The following is a 16,661-nucleotide window of genomic DNA, read 5'->3' on the forward strand; positions in this document are numbered from 1 at the left end:
ATGATGAATTAAATGCTCTTCTCTCATTCAACTCCACATTTTTTTTTTTTTTTTTTTTTTTTTTTTTTTATATATATATAAAGCATATTTTTCAGCTTTAAAGCTAAACCAAATGTCGTTCAACGTTGAAACATTTTGGATATTCTTTATGTACAGCAGTGTCAAATATCGGAGCAACATTTAATTTGTTATGGAATAGGAAACGAGCACATCTGTTTCATTAGAATTTTCTGTTAATACTTGTATGTGTGGGATGCTTTAAAATACAATTTCAGTGTGCCGAATTCCCCCCTCCCTCCCCGCGGTGTCGACTTAGAGAACTCTGCGAAGCTAGGATCTGTTCCTAGGCAGTCTCGGCCACGGGGGTATAAAATTTATGAACTTGGTGGTTCTGAAGGCCCCGGATAAGTCACTTATTGGCCCACCCGGTGGTGTGGAGAGTTCTAGAGTAGTAAGGCTTTAGTAGCTTGCGTTCGCTGGGTAATGTCCCACTGCGACGGACAGCCCAAGAGACTGGCAGGTAGAATCTAGATGACCAGCGTCGCCATATGGCTATTACTGTCAGTGTCTTACAGGCAGGGATAAATAGAAGGGCTAGGTCATTTCTTTGTTCGACTCCTCGCCGACGCGAGCCTCATGGAGGGGATGAATTGGAAGTAATCTTACGTGTCTGTGTTGCACCTGCTCTGATTTCGCGCGTTTAAAACTGTACTTTCATTCACTTGCGAAACTATTTTCTGGAGGTCGCATATCCCAAATTAATTTTAATCATACATATTTGTTTTCTAATAATGCAAATATTTAATAATTTGTATATATATATAGATATAGTTTTAGTCAGCTTTCCTTTTAAATTCTATATTTAAAGTATCCTTTATGTAATATGGCTTCTTGTGCTGTAGCAACGTGCCGTAACGCTTATAGAAATACGAAAGGAAGAGATATTGTATTTCATGCTTTCCCAAAGGACAATTTGCTTTTGACGAAAGAATGGATACATGAATGTCGAAGACAGGATTCTATTAATGTGAAAAACGCAAGAATTTATGGCGAACATTTTCTGTGCAGTGATTATGAAGATGACATGAGAAATCGCTTGCTTGGATTGCCGCAAAAGAAACTGTTGAAATGCAATGCTGTGCAGAAAGTAAATTTATCGTATGCAATAAACGAAACAACACCAAGAAATTGGAGACATTTGAAAAGAAAAGTAATGCAGAGTGGTTTTGAAAAACTACATGAATTAATACCAAAGAAAATTTATGTTGAAGCTGAGAACGAAATTGAAGCTGACAATAATAAATCAAATGTCAATGATTTTGAAATAAAATTCACAAGTGACAATGTCCTAAGTGACAATATCCCTGAATGCCCTAAGTGTAAAGATAAACAAGAATGTATTGATAATTTGAAGAACAAAATAATATCCTTAGAAAATTGTAATAAAATAATGAAAAATAGAGAAAAGAAAAATTTTAGAATGTTTGCTGAGCGACAAAGAATGTGGACGACATCTATAAAGAAATTTGTATCGGAAATTTAGAAATTAAAATCCCAAACAGCGAAATTTAGGAAAAAATAGCACGGAGAATTAGGAAAAACGGTCTAAAGCATATTTTTACAAAGACGCAGATTAACGCATTGCTAGAAAAGAAGGAAAAAATCAGGTGGACTAGTGAAGATATTTCACGTTGCATTGTCATAAGAGCTCTGTCATCTATAAGGAACGTTTTTGGTAAGAAAAAATAGGAATTCCTTTACCTAGCACTAACATATTAAGGAGATGGTGCGCTAAATTTTCATGTAGTTCAAGAATTCAGAGTGATGTTCTTCCTGTAATGAAGGAACGATGCGAATATTTAAACTCTGTAGAAAAAATATGCGTTCTCGGTTTCGACGAAATGCATATAGATTCTAAACTTAGCTATGACTCTAAACTGGACCAAATTCTCGGTCCTTTTTCAAAAAGTGCAGTTTGGTTTAATCAGAGGTCTCATTTCGCAGTGGAAACAACCAATATTTTTTGATTTTAACACTCGAATGAAAAAGACATATTCAATCATCTGGGCCCACCAGCGGCCGGGTGGAAAAGTCGCTGAACACTGGTAGTTCAGTCCGAGGTTCCAATCCCGCGAACGGGCTGGCTGCATGGGCGTTTTCGTGGTTTTCCCCATGTGTAACGTGAATACGAGCCAGTTTCCCTTAGAAAGTCCTCCACGAGGGCATCCCTTCCGTTAGGCAGATAGCCCTTGAGGCTTTGCCATAATCACACACGCAAACACAATCATCTGGAGTAGAAGGGAAAGCAATAGTGTCTGATTTAGGATGATCTAGTACTTTGTGGAAAGAGTTACAGATTTCGATTAATAGTTCTGTTTCCAAATACAGTATTGCAAACGAAAAAAAATATGGGTTTTTGCAGATTTAGCGCACTGCTTCAAATTACTGAGAAACCGCTTTTTCTTATGGCTTCCACTTTTTCCTATGGAACCTTCTCCTATATCTTGGGAATTAGAATTGAATTCCGCCAGACAATTTTCGACCGCCGAAAAAGAAGCATTAACATATGTTGCAGGTTATATCGCCTACCGTGTGCGAAACAAAGACCCATCATTGGGAACAATATCTAAAAATAGTGCTGATGAACCAATATTTTAATTCAGAATGGATTAAATTATTCATTCTTAATTAAAATATTGGACTTATTAATAGATTGGAGGTTTGACTACACCTTCCCATTCATAGATGAATACAGTTTACGAGTTCGAAAATATATTTTGTGCAGTTCATGGTACAGGTTACTATAAAGGGAAGCATGTAATTGGCTCTTTAATTAATAAACTGGAGAAACATTATCCTGAAGTTAACAGAGAAGCAATTCGTTTATTTTGCAGAGGTAGTTGCATTGTGACTGTACAAGAAAGCATATATAATATGTTTTGATTTGAAGTATTTATAGATGACATTTTAGAAGTTAATAGCGTAAAGCATATTTCAAATGAGAACTAATTTTGTTAAGTTATTGTTAAAGTTATTTTTATTGTATCCTGTGTTATTATTGATTCGATGTTGTGCTAGCTTAGCATTCTAGATAAAATATAATAATATAAAATTAAAGTAATTGACATAAGAAGACCTGCCTCCTTAACCCCCACTTTTGAAAAATTAAATAATTTTTTTTTTAGGTACTGTGAGTAAAGTTGTTTTGTCTAAATTAAAATAACAATCTTACATGAATTTATTTAAATGTAATATTGATGTAAGCCTAAGTTACAAAATTATTAAAAAATATATATGTTATTATATTGAATCGGGAAATATACCAATGTAAAATTTACAATTAGGCTGAAACTCAGATTAGCAGAAATTTTGAAAACTATGCCAATTTAAGGTTGCTTTTTGATTAATTTTAAAAAGCTGTTATTATAGTTATCTTAGAAGCATTAGTAGAGTTCTTTTAATTAAATCTCAGATAAAGAAATGATTAGAAATAAACAGGCATTTAAAAAACAATCCCTGCAAATTAAAATAAAGGAACTTTATGTTAAGAGTAGCGTATTTTATTTGTTATTTTAAAATTTGTTAAATTAAATTTTTTAATGTTCAGTGTAAAACGCATACTACAGTAACATTGTCTCTTCTAAGTGATAACTGTCTTTCACACACAGCTCATTTTAAACGCTGATTCTTCAAATTTAAAACACTAATTTCTATGTTGTCAATTGCATCTCCGCGTTCAGTGTCATTATGGCTACGTCATCACTCCCCGCTGCCTGTTTCAGGGGAAAAAGCTCTATGACCTAGCCCTTCTCTTTTAAGTCCTGCTTACAGGTGCAGGGAAGGGGGCTGTGCCCTCGCAATTGTCGCAGTCAGCTTCCCTGACCACTATACCGAGTGGGCGGCGCGGTTCCAAATGTAAACATTTATTGAGTAGCCAGGCGGCTAAGCTTCAGTGGCGTAGCGAGAGAGGGCCAAGGGGGTGTATGATGCTCTGGGCGCCGCTCGCAGAGGGGCGCCAAATGGTCTCCAAGCAAGATTTTTTTCATATCACTTTGTTTTTTTCTAGGGGGGCGCCAAAAAGGTATTTTGCCCCGTGCGCCAGTTATTGCTCGCTACTCCACTGCTTAGCTTCCTAATGGATAAAAAATTGTTTATCTTTTTACGCGATAGATTGCGTTATTATCACAGTTATAATATTCTGCTCACTAATGATTGTATTTTATTCCTCAAATTATAAAATTAATTTACAGCTTTCATGCTGTAAGGCTTTATACTCCGTGAACGTAATGTAAACCAGTTTGCTATTACGCCGCTGGAAAGCGGAGGGAAAATTTGCCAAGGGATTTGGCGACGGAACCTGACAGCGAGAATTTCCTGCTCCGCGATGTGTGCAGGAAATTTAAGCACACGTGTTGAGAAGAAACTTTTTTTAACAAAACGTTCTTCTTTATCTTTTCGTAATAATTTAAAGTCGGATTTTCGCATTTTTAGTCCAAAGGGGCTTTGTCCCTGAAGGATTATTGTTTTCGTTTTGCGATTTTGCGTCGGACTCATAAACGTCGGTTCACTTTTCAAACTGTTGCCACAAAATGTTAGAGTCCTGCATTATATTTGAAGAAATTAAATAATGAAAAATCTGCATAAATGATTGTCTATTTCTCGCATTGTGATAAAACAATGGTACATAGAGCCATCGAATTTTGAATGACGAAATCCTACTGCGAATATGGGCATTTGAAATCCCAAATTTGGAATTTGTTTTATTATAGATTTTATATTTTGTAAAACTTTAACGAATTTTTGATTTACAAACTCAATGCTTTAAAAGCGAGAAATGGCAACGTTATATAGAAAAAAAATACTTTTATCTCCAGCTCGCGAGACTGTGTATATCGGAAATTCTAAAGATATGCTTAATTTAACATTATTTTGCGATATTGCTCTTGAACTGAATTTTATGGTTTAAGTGCAAAGAACATGATATTTAATAAATAAAGGTAACACTCAAAACGTTAAAAAAACGCCCCTTTGGACGTAATTTAAAATCTGAAACATTTCAGATTTTTTTTTTTTTTTTTTTAATTTTTTTTTTTTTTTTTTTTCCCTCAAAAGAACTAATCCATCAATTAATTTACTTGCGTGAACAAATATTTTCTTTTCCTCTAAGTTTAAAGAAATTTAAAGCGATTTTCGTTTTACGGACTCTTAATAAACGTGACCTTCGCACCTCAACGTCGGCTTCGAGTTTTGGCGACAAATGTTTCTCGCATGCGCAGCTGTTTTTCTCTACGTTGGTACGCAGCCACTCCTGCGGAGAAGAACCAATTATGCAATTTTTCCATTTCTGCTCACTACTTAAGAGATATTTTTCTGATGTGGAGGTACATGGTTTTGAATATTAGGCAGTACTAGCGTCTCAAATCAGAATGGCCTTGAAACGGCTCCTTACGAGTAAAAGTTTAATGAACTGCACATGCGTCGTTCCTTTCTATCGCCAGTCGCCAACAAGTCATGGTAAACCTACTGTATTTCTCGCCAGCATTTCGCATTTCATTTGCTAGGTACTGTCAGATGTGTTAATAACAACAGTAATAAAAAAGTTCTTTTCAGAACTCATCAGCCTTTTTCATTATAATTTTTCTAATATTTTCATTATCGTATTTCATTTACGAGGGGAGAAAAGTTCTTTTCGGAACTCTTCATTTTTTTTTCACTAATAGTAGAATAAGGTATGTCTACAACCTTATTCTACTATTAGAGATAAACTGCTTGAACTTCTATATTTTTATTAATGAGCTTAACAGGACATATTATGTTTGACTGTTTTTCATTGTTTAACCATTGTTTACACTGGTATCACAATAGCACAAGTTTGTCTTTCATCATATTTACTCTTGCAGCTGAAGTATTACAAATTCTACTTACATTCCGTTGTTTGAACTTCTAATAAATGTTATGACATTTCAACAGAAGGACATATTTTTTAAAAAATTTATGTAACCGACACTACTGCAATTTTATAAAGAAAGTTTAAAGCAGTAAGAAAAATTATTATTAAAAAAGAAATTATGCAACTAAATTTGTTATTCTGACATACTAGCAAAGAAATAAGCTTCCCCCCCAAAAAAAAACTTAATTACATTGCAACTATTTAACATGAAACTTTAGTACTCAGTATTTATGTATACGCCTTCCCATCAGTACAAATACCAACGCACTTACGCGAATTCATATTATTTTCAGATGTGAATGTATCAAGAATCTCGAACAGGTCCTGAGCCTTAGCTCCTTCAGCGATAATTTTACAAAATGGACTAAAAAAATATCTTGATACTTCACTCTATCAAAATTTTCTCTGAATGTAACAAGGCCCACCAGCGGCCGAGCGGTAAAATCGCTGAATACTGGTAGTTCAGTCCATGGTTCGAATCCCGCGAACGGTGTGGCTGCATGTGGTTTTCGTGGTTTTGCCCTTGTGTAATGTGTATACGTGCCAGTTTCCCTTAGAAGGTCCTCCACGAAGACATCCCTCCCCTTAAGCAGATAGCCCTTGTGAGCTTTGTCATATTCACATAAACTCCAAACTGAATGTAACAAGAGTAAACATGTATTTTTTTCATCAGCTGGTGGAAGCTTTCAATTTTTATTCTTGAGAAACATTCTCTCAAGAGGAGCAGGAGTTGTAAAGTCACCCACGATATTGCTGCTGACTTCTGTTTAAGAGGCAGATCATTAAATCACTAAAAATTAAATGACTAAAACCAATGACTAAAAATTCTACTATTTAGGAAGTTTTTTGAGTCCATTCTACTATTTAGAAGTTCTAACCAAACCTCTGCATGCTTAAAAGCAAATACGATTAGACGTTTCATTAGGAAGGCATCATTTTTGAATTTATGTAACCAAAAAGTACTATAATATTATAAAGATAGTTTTATACTACTTGAATGTCGATAAGTTATTATTTAAAATAAATATATAGCCAATTTTGTTTTTTGAAAACTTCAGCTATTAAATATTGTTACAAAAGGAATAAGACTTATTTTTTTAAATCTAACTTATTATGCCATTAAATTCAATGTATTGCAAAATAGTTTAACAACAATCCAGAAAAATTAATGTAATGCCCATCTTCACCAGAAGATATTTTAAATGTGTTCGATACTTTATAACTTGGTTTTCAGTTTGAAAAAAGGGAACCAGAAGATGTTTTCCATGCACTACAAAGATGTGAGATGTATTATGTCAAGAAATACTATTCCTTACAATCAAAACAAACTAAAGTAACTGATTATTTTTAGAAATGAATGTATGTAATTTTCATACATAACTTGATAGAAAGGATACTTTAATGTAATTTTCATACATTAATGGAATGGATACATTAATGTATGTAATTTTGCATGTAGTACATTCACATGGAAAGATCATATCAATAAAGTCAAATGTAAGACTGCAGCTGCTATTAGAGATCTTATTCCACTGATTGGGAAAAGTTTAAAACTTGATTTAAGAAGAAAAAGGCATATTTATACTGCCATAGTTAGACCAATACCAATTTTTTCGTACGCGTCTCCAGCTTGGGCGACCTATTCGAAAAGTGACCTCAAGAAATTACAGGTTACACAAAATAAATTTTTAAGACTTATCACGAAAGCCCATTTTTACGTTTCTAATGAAACACTTCACAGGGATTTGAAAATAGAGAATGTCGAGAATTTCCTTCACAATGCAAATCGTAAATTTTTTGATAAAGCGAGAAACTGCTCGCACATGAATTACTTTAAGGTTTTCTATTACGTCGTGTTTCCAGAGGACGCCAAGATCAGACCTTTAGCGGCCTTCCTCACCAGGGACTGTAATTTTCCAACGTAGTCAGATTTACCTATGCAACATCATCTGTTTTTTTCTGTAAATACTCTATATAATTTTATTTCGTGTTGTACTTTGAAATTCTTCGTATTTTGTATATGTATATATTCACCTTTGTTGTATTCTTATATTTTGAAATAAAATTCTGTTTGCATTTTCAGGTTTTTTTCTCCACCTACCCATCATGAACAACATTATTTCAGACACTCCACATCTTGCTGCCTCTCCTGGTCTTTGGCCTTCATGTTCGATTCTCAGCTTGTGACGTCCTGTGGTCACCCCCCTTTTTCCCAATTCTGATACCTCCTGTCACCCGATCCAGACATATGTATCGTATGTCATGCGCCCCTTGGGCATACTTGTCATGAGCCGGACACGTTGCATTTAAAAGCAATTTCTCGGCACAATTAATAATGAATGAATGAATGACAGTTCTAACACACCTCTTGTAACCCACCCACCCCCATGATTGGCCCATATAAGAAAATTTTATCATATAGCAAGGGCTATATGATAGCTATATGAAAATTTTATCATATAGCAAGGGCTATGTCCCTAAGGGGGGTCCCTAAGGGAAGGGGGAAACTGGTTCCTATTCCCTTCACACATCTAGAAAAACCATAAAAACCAAATATGCAACCAGCCTATTCGTCTTGGTGTCCAGGAAATTAGTATACCCTAATGTTAATTTATAATCTGATTTCACAGAAATGTAGTTACTTAATGAGTTGTATTCAGTCTAATCACTTATTTGCACTATCTGTTGTGAAATGAACTGAAGTAATAACTGTCGCGAGGCGCTACTGTTCGTGACGTCAGCCTGCGTGCTGAGTGTTTCGAATGTTTTGCTTGTAGACGGAACGAAAGCTGATCTCGGAAGAGTGATACTGTTTTGATGGAAATAAAGAATGTCTTATTAAGAATTTTTTGTCTTTATTCATAATGTACCCAGCCTCGGGTAGAGGCAGCCCGCAACTGAACGAACTGTTTTGAATATATTTCATTTATATATTTTCTGTATTCTTCGCATCACTATCAGAAGAAACTGTTTTTATTCACGAACAGAAGAAAATGTAATATTCAAAATCAGTAACATAAATTTTAAGGTAGAATATTTTAAGAATTTTCATTAAAACATTGATTTTTATTACACTGGAATATTGATTTATTTTCTTTTATTTTTAAGTTAAACTATAAGTTTTCAACCTGTCTGTCACGTTCATTTCAAAAATTCCTAAATGTAACCCTTCTAAATTTAATGCATTCTAGTAAAATCTTTTCTTCACAGTTTGATATCAGTTACCATTTTCATTTTAGTGCAACTGAATTTACGACTACTTTCTTCTCTCAAATGCTGTCCTAAGATTCGAAATTCGACTGTTCTACACTGCGATGGCCCGAAAACTCAACATAGTTTGTTCACGAAAGAAAAAAAAAAAAAAAAAAAAAAAAAAAATTACGAATGAAAGTCTACGCAAATTGGCGAATAATTGCCAAATGTAATAGCCGGGCGATCAGTGCTAGGCTTTGAAGAGAAAGCACATTTCGCCTGGGCGTGCGCATAAGGAGCCGTTTCACGGCCATTCTGATTTGAGACGCTAGTTCAGGCAGTCCGTAACTTATAATCATTGCCATTGGCCATCCTAACCAAAGAATCTCTAAGGAGAAGAATAAAAGCTTCCATAGACGCAATGTAAACCTGTTTCACCTCTGCGCCGCTGTACCGAAGAGCCACGGCTATACAGTGAAACACCAGCGCAGGGTGGAATTTAAATAGCGCCGTCCGAGGGGATAGTAAATTTTTTACTTTGAAATAATTACTTTGAAATTTTATAAAAAGAAGTACCGGAGCTCATCTTATTTAGGGCTCCGGTGCGCTCCGGCTAAAATTGTAATTTACCTTAAAAATTGAGAAGCACCGGAGCCGGGCTCCGACGCAATTTAAGTACTGATCACAGACCATGCTAAATTATAATTAGATCTAAATTAGATCATGCTAAATATAATAGAATCAGTCATAGCTATTGTTTGGATTATTCTAAAGGCAACCCTCCCACTCACTGCAACCTCCATGGGATTCATCCAGGTACTTTTCATCACCATGCCCATTGTGGACTTACTTCAGGTTTACAGGGAAGTACTGCGAATGCGGTAGAGTCCCTGTATAAATACATCTGTATCAAAGTATCTAAAGGCATCTCCTTCCAGTGCTGATGTTAAGTATAGCAATTTTATACCGTCTGTTAAATTTCGATTGTGATCAATACTCTCTTTGAAAACATACCTAAAAGAAAAGCAGGAAGTCATTCTTCCTGAAACCTTGGGTAACGAAATTGTAGTTAAATGCACAACTGAATTTTCAGAAATTGCAGAACTTTCCAATTTATTCTCTTTAACAATTTTCAAAAATCTATGGTTAATTCATTATATCTATGGTTAATTCCATATATTCATCATATTATTGTCTTCATCTTGCTCATTCAAGATTTTTTTTCAATATTTTCTTCGATATTTGAGTTAATAATACTAGAATAAAAAATACTAACAAACTCGTTTTAAAGATTGTTTCAGTTTTATCAATTCTAAGTCACTAGCACTTAAACCTGGCTCAGAAAGTTTCTTTTGCAGTTTCGATTCGATAAAATAGTTTTTTGAATTCTCTTTTAAGCAAGAGCATCTTTCATTTTTATAAACATTTACAACTTCGTATCAATAATAACAAGCAATCGTACAAATTTAATTCAGAAATTTCTCAATGCAACCAATGATAAATAGAACTTCAAAGGCAGCTTATCTCTTCAATTCAGCATCTGACTGCAATCCGCAAACATACATTTTCCAGAAACTAAAAATGGCGCCAAATTCGCCCGTTCTACGACTTGCTTATTTACTTAGTCGATGTCGTGCCGGCTCTGCTTCAAATTGGCCGGTTTAGTTTCTGAACAATGAATTGTAAGTCACTTTATTCACATATTTGTGGGAGATCCTCTGTTTTCCAGACACAGTTTCGCAAGTAGAGTAAATATCGTTTTCGTTTTAAAGAAACGTAGAAAGAGCTATTTCCTTTCAACGTTTGAAAGAAAAAGATTTGTTTTAGAATACTGTATTGTGAAATTTGTAAAAAGTATCGTTGTCATTAAATACAAGGTATCTGAAAGAGAACTATCATACTACCAGTTCTGTTGTAAAATGTCAGCTACAGAATGTCACCAAATCATGTGTATTGCTTTACTAATATTGTGAAATATGACACTCCGAAGGTTTAGTACCGAAATTTCAAAAACAAGGACTAAGACGTTTAAGAAGCAGAGCGCTCTGGCCGGCATACTGATGCTCAGAGCAAAGAATCTCTAAGAAGAATGAAAGCTTTCATAGACGCAATGTAAACCTGTTTCGCCTCTGCGCCGCTGTACCGAAGAGCCACGGCTATGCAGTGAAACACCAGCGCAGGGTGAAATTTAAACAGCGCAGTTCGAGGAGATAGTAAATTTTTTACTTTGAAATAACTCAAAAGGTTTTATTTTCATACATTTCTGAGTTTTATGAGCAAAATGATGTTAATTGGAATTTTGGGTGAATTATAGGAATCCTATCCAATTTTTACTTTCAATTTAAATAGCGAGCCATACGAAGACAAAATTTAAATGAAACAAATTTCTTAATACTTAACAGGATTCAGAGACTTTTGTTTTAGATAAATTGTGCAGTTGATTTTTTATGTTCTTATCTTTAATTGTTTCACATGGAACATCCTAAAGTTCAATTGCAAAATGAATTTAAAAAAAAAAAAAAGAATAAATTTTATATTTTTATGTGCCTTATTTTTTCCCCTTAACCCTCCTTTCTGTGTATCAACATAATTTGATATAATATCCAGCATTAGTTTATAACTAACATCAGAATTAATAGAAAACAAAATTAACTACGGCTGTGATGTTAAATTTCTAACAAATCTGCAATTAATTACATAAATAATGCTATTTTGTAATTTTTTTCATATCAAGCATATTATTAAATATTAAAATAAAGAATAACACATTTTAAGTAAAACAATGATATTTATTGACATTTCTCAAGTTTCAGAATATAGGTATGCAAAATAATTTTAAGCATCTTCACAAATACCAAAGAATTTTTTAGACAATTATTTGGAATGACCATTATGAAAACCAAGAGCAAAGTTTGCACCCAATAGCCAAAACCATTTCACTTACAGCATTACATTTAAAAAGTCTTCTAAAGAATTTCACATAACTAGAACCAAGTACCTCTGACTACAACAACAAAGAACCTTTTCAAACAACGCGGTAAAAGATTGCTAATATGGCCGACGGCATGCTAGATGTCATTTCGCACATGCGCAGTGAGGTACGGAGGATGGATGGATTGTCCCTTTAATCGTGGCCTTCGAGATTAATAATAATAATAATTTATCGTGGCCTTCGAGATCTCGAAGGCCACGAGTATATACATAATGTGTCTCTTCGGTCTGACGGAGCCACATTTGCCTCGGGGAACCTTTACTCCTTCTCCTTCGATATTCTTTGTCCTAACGACACATATTTTTGGCTCGAATAGCGATGCAGAAATAGGGGGTTTCGAGTTGATGACACAAATGTTAACATTTGTTTTCGTATTTAAGGCTGACTCCCTTGCAAGAGATATCGGCCTTGTTTTTAATTGTAATCTACGTAATATAATGTGGCTTACATCATCATCATCATCATCATCAATATTGCCGGCATATTGCTGCTTTTACGCAGTGTTTCCGGCTCATGACACATAGGCCCGAAGGGCGCATGACGGTAGTAAGCAATGACGATTGAAAGGAGGCATCAGTAGTGCGAAGAGGAGGTGACAGCATGACGTCACAAGTCTAGAGAAACACGCAGACGAACAGGGGGGGCCCAAGAGCGATGCGCAGTGCAGGGAGAAAGTTATGCCACATGCGCATGACGTCATGTGGGTGACAGCGTTAGTTCTTGGCGTTTGTTTACTTTCGTTGCATCAACAGTTTGATTTGATTTGTGTTGTTAATTTGCTATTATACCTAGGCGGAAGTGGCAAATTGTGCTATAGCGTTGTGTCAGAATTATACACGTTAATACGTTTTTTGGTGGAAAACACTCTTTACAACCAGATAAAATAACTATTTTTTTAATGAATTTATGTAATTTTCATACATAAATGTGATGTAATTTTACATTTATTTTTCATTTTACTGCTATTTTACATTTAAATTGAAAAATTTCTCATTTTAAATCATTTTTTATCATAATCTTCATTTTGTGTATGAGACTTACATCGTAGTGAGATATTTAAACTCAGTGTCATGTTTACCAATACTGAGTACCTGAATGATTAGTTAATAAATTCGCGTATCCAACTTCATTCACATGTTTTGGTTACTTTCTTTACATCCCAAACGTAATTCTATCTATTGAAGCAGCGTCTGGGTTAAGCTTTGCGAACTAAGTAAACTGATACATGCCTCACCGTGAGGAAAGAACAATTTCTCGACCACACTATGATGCAAACATCGAATGAGTGAGTGACATATTTCCTTCAGTGTTATTTAACTGATGCATACAGGTATGTGTGATGTAATTTAATTGATATAACTTACACATGCTTGAACCTGAAGGAAAACAAATCTGTGTATAATGCCAGAATACAAATAGCGAAAGAGTAAGTAAGATATTCGGTTCAGTTTTATTTAACTGCTGCATATGTTTTAATTTTGATTCCATATAACTTGTTTTTAATTATAAGAGAAAGAAAAATAATTCAATATTGAACACATATTTCGAGTATAACAAAAGTATTTTAAGAAATAACCTGATAAAAATACATTAGTAATTAAAAATATTTAATTTGTGTACAGGCTGAATTGAAATTAAGATGTGGTGGTGTATTTAATTATGGCAAAGCACACTAGGGCTATCTGCATAATAGGTGTGATGCCTTCGTGGAGGACTTTCTCAGGGAAACTGGCTCGTATACACGTTACGCATGAGGAAAACCACGAAAACACCCATGCAGCCAGCCCGTTCGCGGGATTCGGACCGAACTACCAGTGTTCAGCGACTTTACCGCTCGGCCGCTGGTGGGCCGAAACTAAGATGTAGGGCAAGTTTATTATTATTATAATTGTGCGTATATGTGTAAGAAAATGTATTTTAATTGTTCCATTTTTAATGTATGGAAGGAAGAATAGGATGCTAATATCGAAGATTATTTACTATAGCAAATAATCACGTCAGGATAAATGTTATATAGAAATCTTGTTGAGTGTAAGGGATTATAAGAGTACTTTTAGATTATAGTGAAAATATACGCACTTCTGCTAAAATCTGAAGTGAATCAGTATGAAGTGACTTTTCACTTTAAAAAGAATGAGATGAGTATACTATTTAAAAGTATAATGACGGATATTAAGAAATTTGTAGAATTTTATAGTATTTAAATATGAATTTGTTAAGTCAAATCTTTTTATATATATTTTTGCTTGAGATATGTAATTTAAACTGAAATCACGATCATATATTTCTCATGGAATGTCAAAGTTCATTTGTATTAAAAAAAAAGTGCATGAGCAATGAAAATAAATAGAATAATACTTTTTGATTATGTTTTTACCATGGTCTTAGCAGTTATGCCATCATGTGTTCTGTTCAACAAGATTTATTTAGTGCAAACAATACTACGAAAAAATATTGAAAAATACCTTGTTTTACAATATTTATTTCCCTTAATTAACTTAAATATCGTTTTTCATTTTCTAATGCTTTCCTTTACGAAAAGAATTTAATGTTTACAATTATTTTCAGCATTCGTACGAATTCTGTGCATAAAATAAACATTTTCTTTAACAAAATACTTAATCGGAAAGTATATACCCGGTATTTCCGGTGTATCTACCACATATAAAATGATCATTTTGCTTTAGTTTACATTTTTTCCATTACCAAAATCATGTAGCAGACGCGTCGGCCGATGCGTCTTGTCTCCCGGGTGACGTCACTACCAGCAACCAATGGCACGCTTTTTCCGTTCCTGGCCTAACCTTAGTATATTAAAGAACCTTGGCAGACGAAGCCCAGGACCAGGAGAGGCGAAGACAGGGTGAAAATCAGACTTGTTCTGTTGTTCATGATAGGTACATGTCATAATAAAGTTACACAAATAAGATTATACAATACAATTTATTAGAATAATAAAATACATGCAAATAAAATGAAAAAGAGTATATAAGTAAAATACGGCAAAATAAGTCTATATACATATTTACAGCGGCGTTGCACTCGTGATAAAGTTACGTAGGGAAGTTCGAGTCTCGAGTGGTGAAGGCTGCGAGTGGTCGAATACGTGCGTCCTCTGCAAAGATCTGGTAATCGAATACTTTGAAGTGTTTCATATGTGAACATTTTTTTGCTTTTTCAAAGAATTTTCTATTAGCTTTATGAAGGAACTCTTCAACTCTGTCTATACGTAGGTCTCTATGTAAGGTCTCATTCGAAACATAAAAGTGCACATAGTAATAATTATGAGAAGTTTGTTTTGCGTTACTTGGAGTTTTTTAATGTCACTTTGAGTGTAGGTCGCCCAGGCAGGGGATGCGTAATAAAAAATTGGTCTGATAATTGCTATATATATGTGTCTTTTCCTTTTAAGATCAAGTCTGGAGTTTTTACCTATTAGTGGGAGGAGATTTTTGATAGTATATGAGGTCTTCCATTTAATATTGTGAATATGGTCTTTCCAGGTAAATCTGTGATTTAAAACTACCCCAAGATAAGTAGCCTTTTTAACAAGTGGTACTTCTTCATTAAAGATATTAATTTTTCTGTCTAAAGGGATTCTGGAATGTTTTTTGCCGATGATTATCAACTGGGATTTTTGTCCGTTAATCGCAATTCTCCATTTAGAGCACCATTCCTCTATGGCTGGAATTTTTTCTTGAAGTTTTATCAGTGCATGCTCTTGACTATGTGACTTCACGGCAAGGGCGGTGTCATCAGCACAACATCCGAGGAAAGTATTGAGGTCGGCACTATTGGGTAAATCATAAACATAAAAAAGATACAAAATAGGGCCAAGAATAGAGCCTTGACCTACCCCGGCTTTCAGATATTTGGTCTCAGAGTGTTCATATCCAAAATTTACAAAGAATTTGCGATTCCGTATGAAAGAGTTGATAAGTAAGATGAGGTCTCTACTGAAATCTAGTGTGATGAGCTTGAAAATGAGCCCCTCATGCCAGACGCGGTCGAAAGCTTTCGTCACGTCTAGCATGAGTAAGGCGACACTTTGATGCCTGAATAAAGCAGATTCAATGAATTCACACAGACGAACAAGTTGTTTTGTCGTTGAGAGATTTTTACGGAAACCAAATTGTTCCATTGGAAGCTTATCCATATGCGGCTCAACTCTTTTATAGATGACCCGTTCGAAAATCTTACCTAGTCCTGGGAGTAGACTAATCGGACGGTTTCCCTCCGGTTTGGTGGCATCTTTTCCCGGCTTTGGTAGAAGAATGACTTTGGCCTTTTTCCATTTTTCGGGAAAGTAGTTATTTTCTAGGCAGGCATTGAGAATGCTAACATATCTTGTGACAGTATTAAGTGGCATATTTTTAATTGCAACATTCGTTATTTCATCATAACCAGGTGCTTTCCGGTTTTTCAGATTTCTGATAATGTTTCTAACCTCGGTCGGGGATGTATATTCAGTGCGATTTTTGGCCCCTGGTCCTTCAAGCCAGTCTTTGATAAATTGCCTAGTATTAG

At 34.7% G+C, this 16,661-nt stretch overlaps 1 protein-coding gene across 2 annotated transcripts in view; it reads left to right on the top strand.

The window, feature by feature from the left end:
- The window catches only part of Coq4 (Coenzyme Q4), a 60,075-nt gene extending 51,233 nt beyond the window's left edge, over positions 1–8,842 (top strand). Inside the window, exon 7 of one of the 2 annotated variants that reach the window (XM_085827265.1) lies at positions 8,034–8,823. In XM_085827265.1, coding sequence (XP_085683391.1) covers positions 8,034–8,060 — 27 coding nt within the window. In that variant the 3' untranslated portion in view covers positions 8,061–8,823. Of the gene's footprint in view, positions 1–8,033 lie in introns of both variants that reach the window. The other variant, XM_085827266.1, reaches the window with a different exon arrangement.
- Positions 8,843–16,661: the final 7,819 nt, after the last annotated feature.

The sequence above is a fragment of the Stegodyphus dumicola genome, chromosome 11, assembly GCF_044657685.1.
Source record: "Stegodyphus dumicola isolate Sdum_Otavi_A_Nest chromosome 11, ASM4465768v1".
NCBI classification, from domain to species: domain Eukaryota; kingdom Metazoa; phylum Arthropoda; class Arachnida; order Araneae; family Eresidae; genus Stegodyphus; species Stegodyphus dumicola.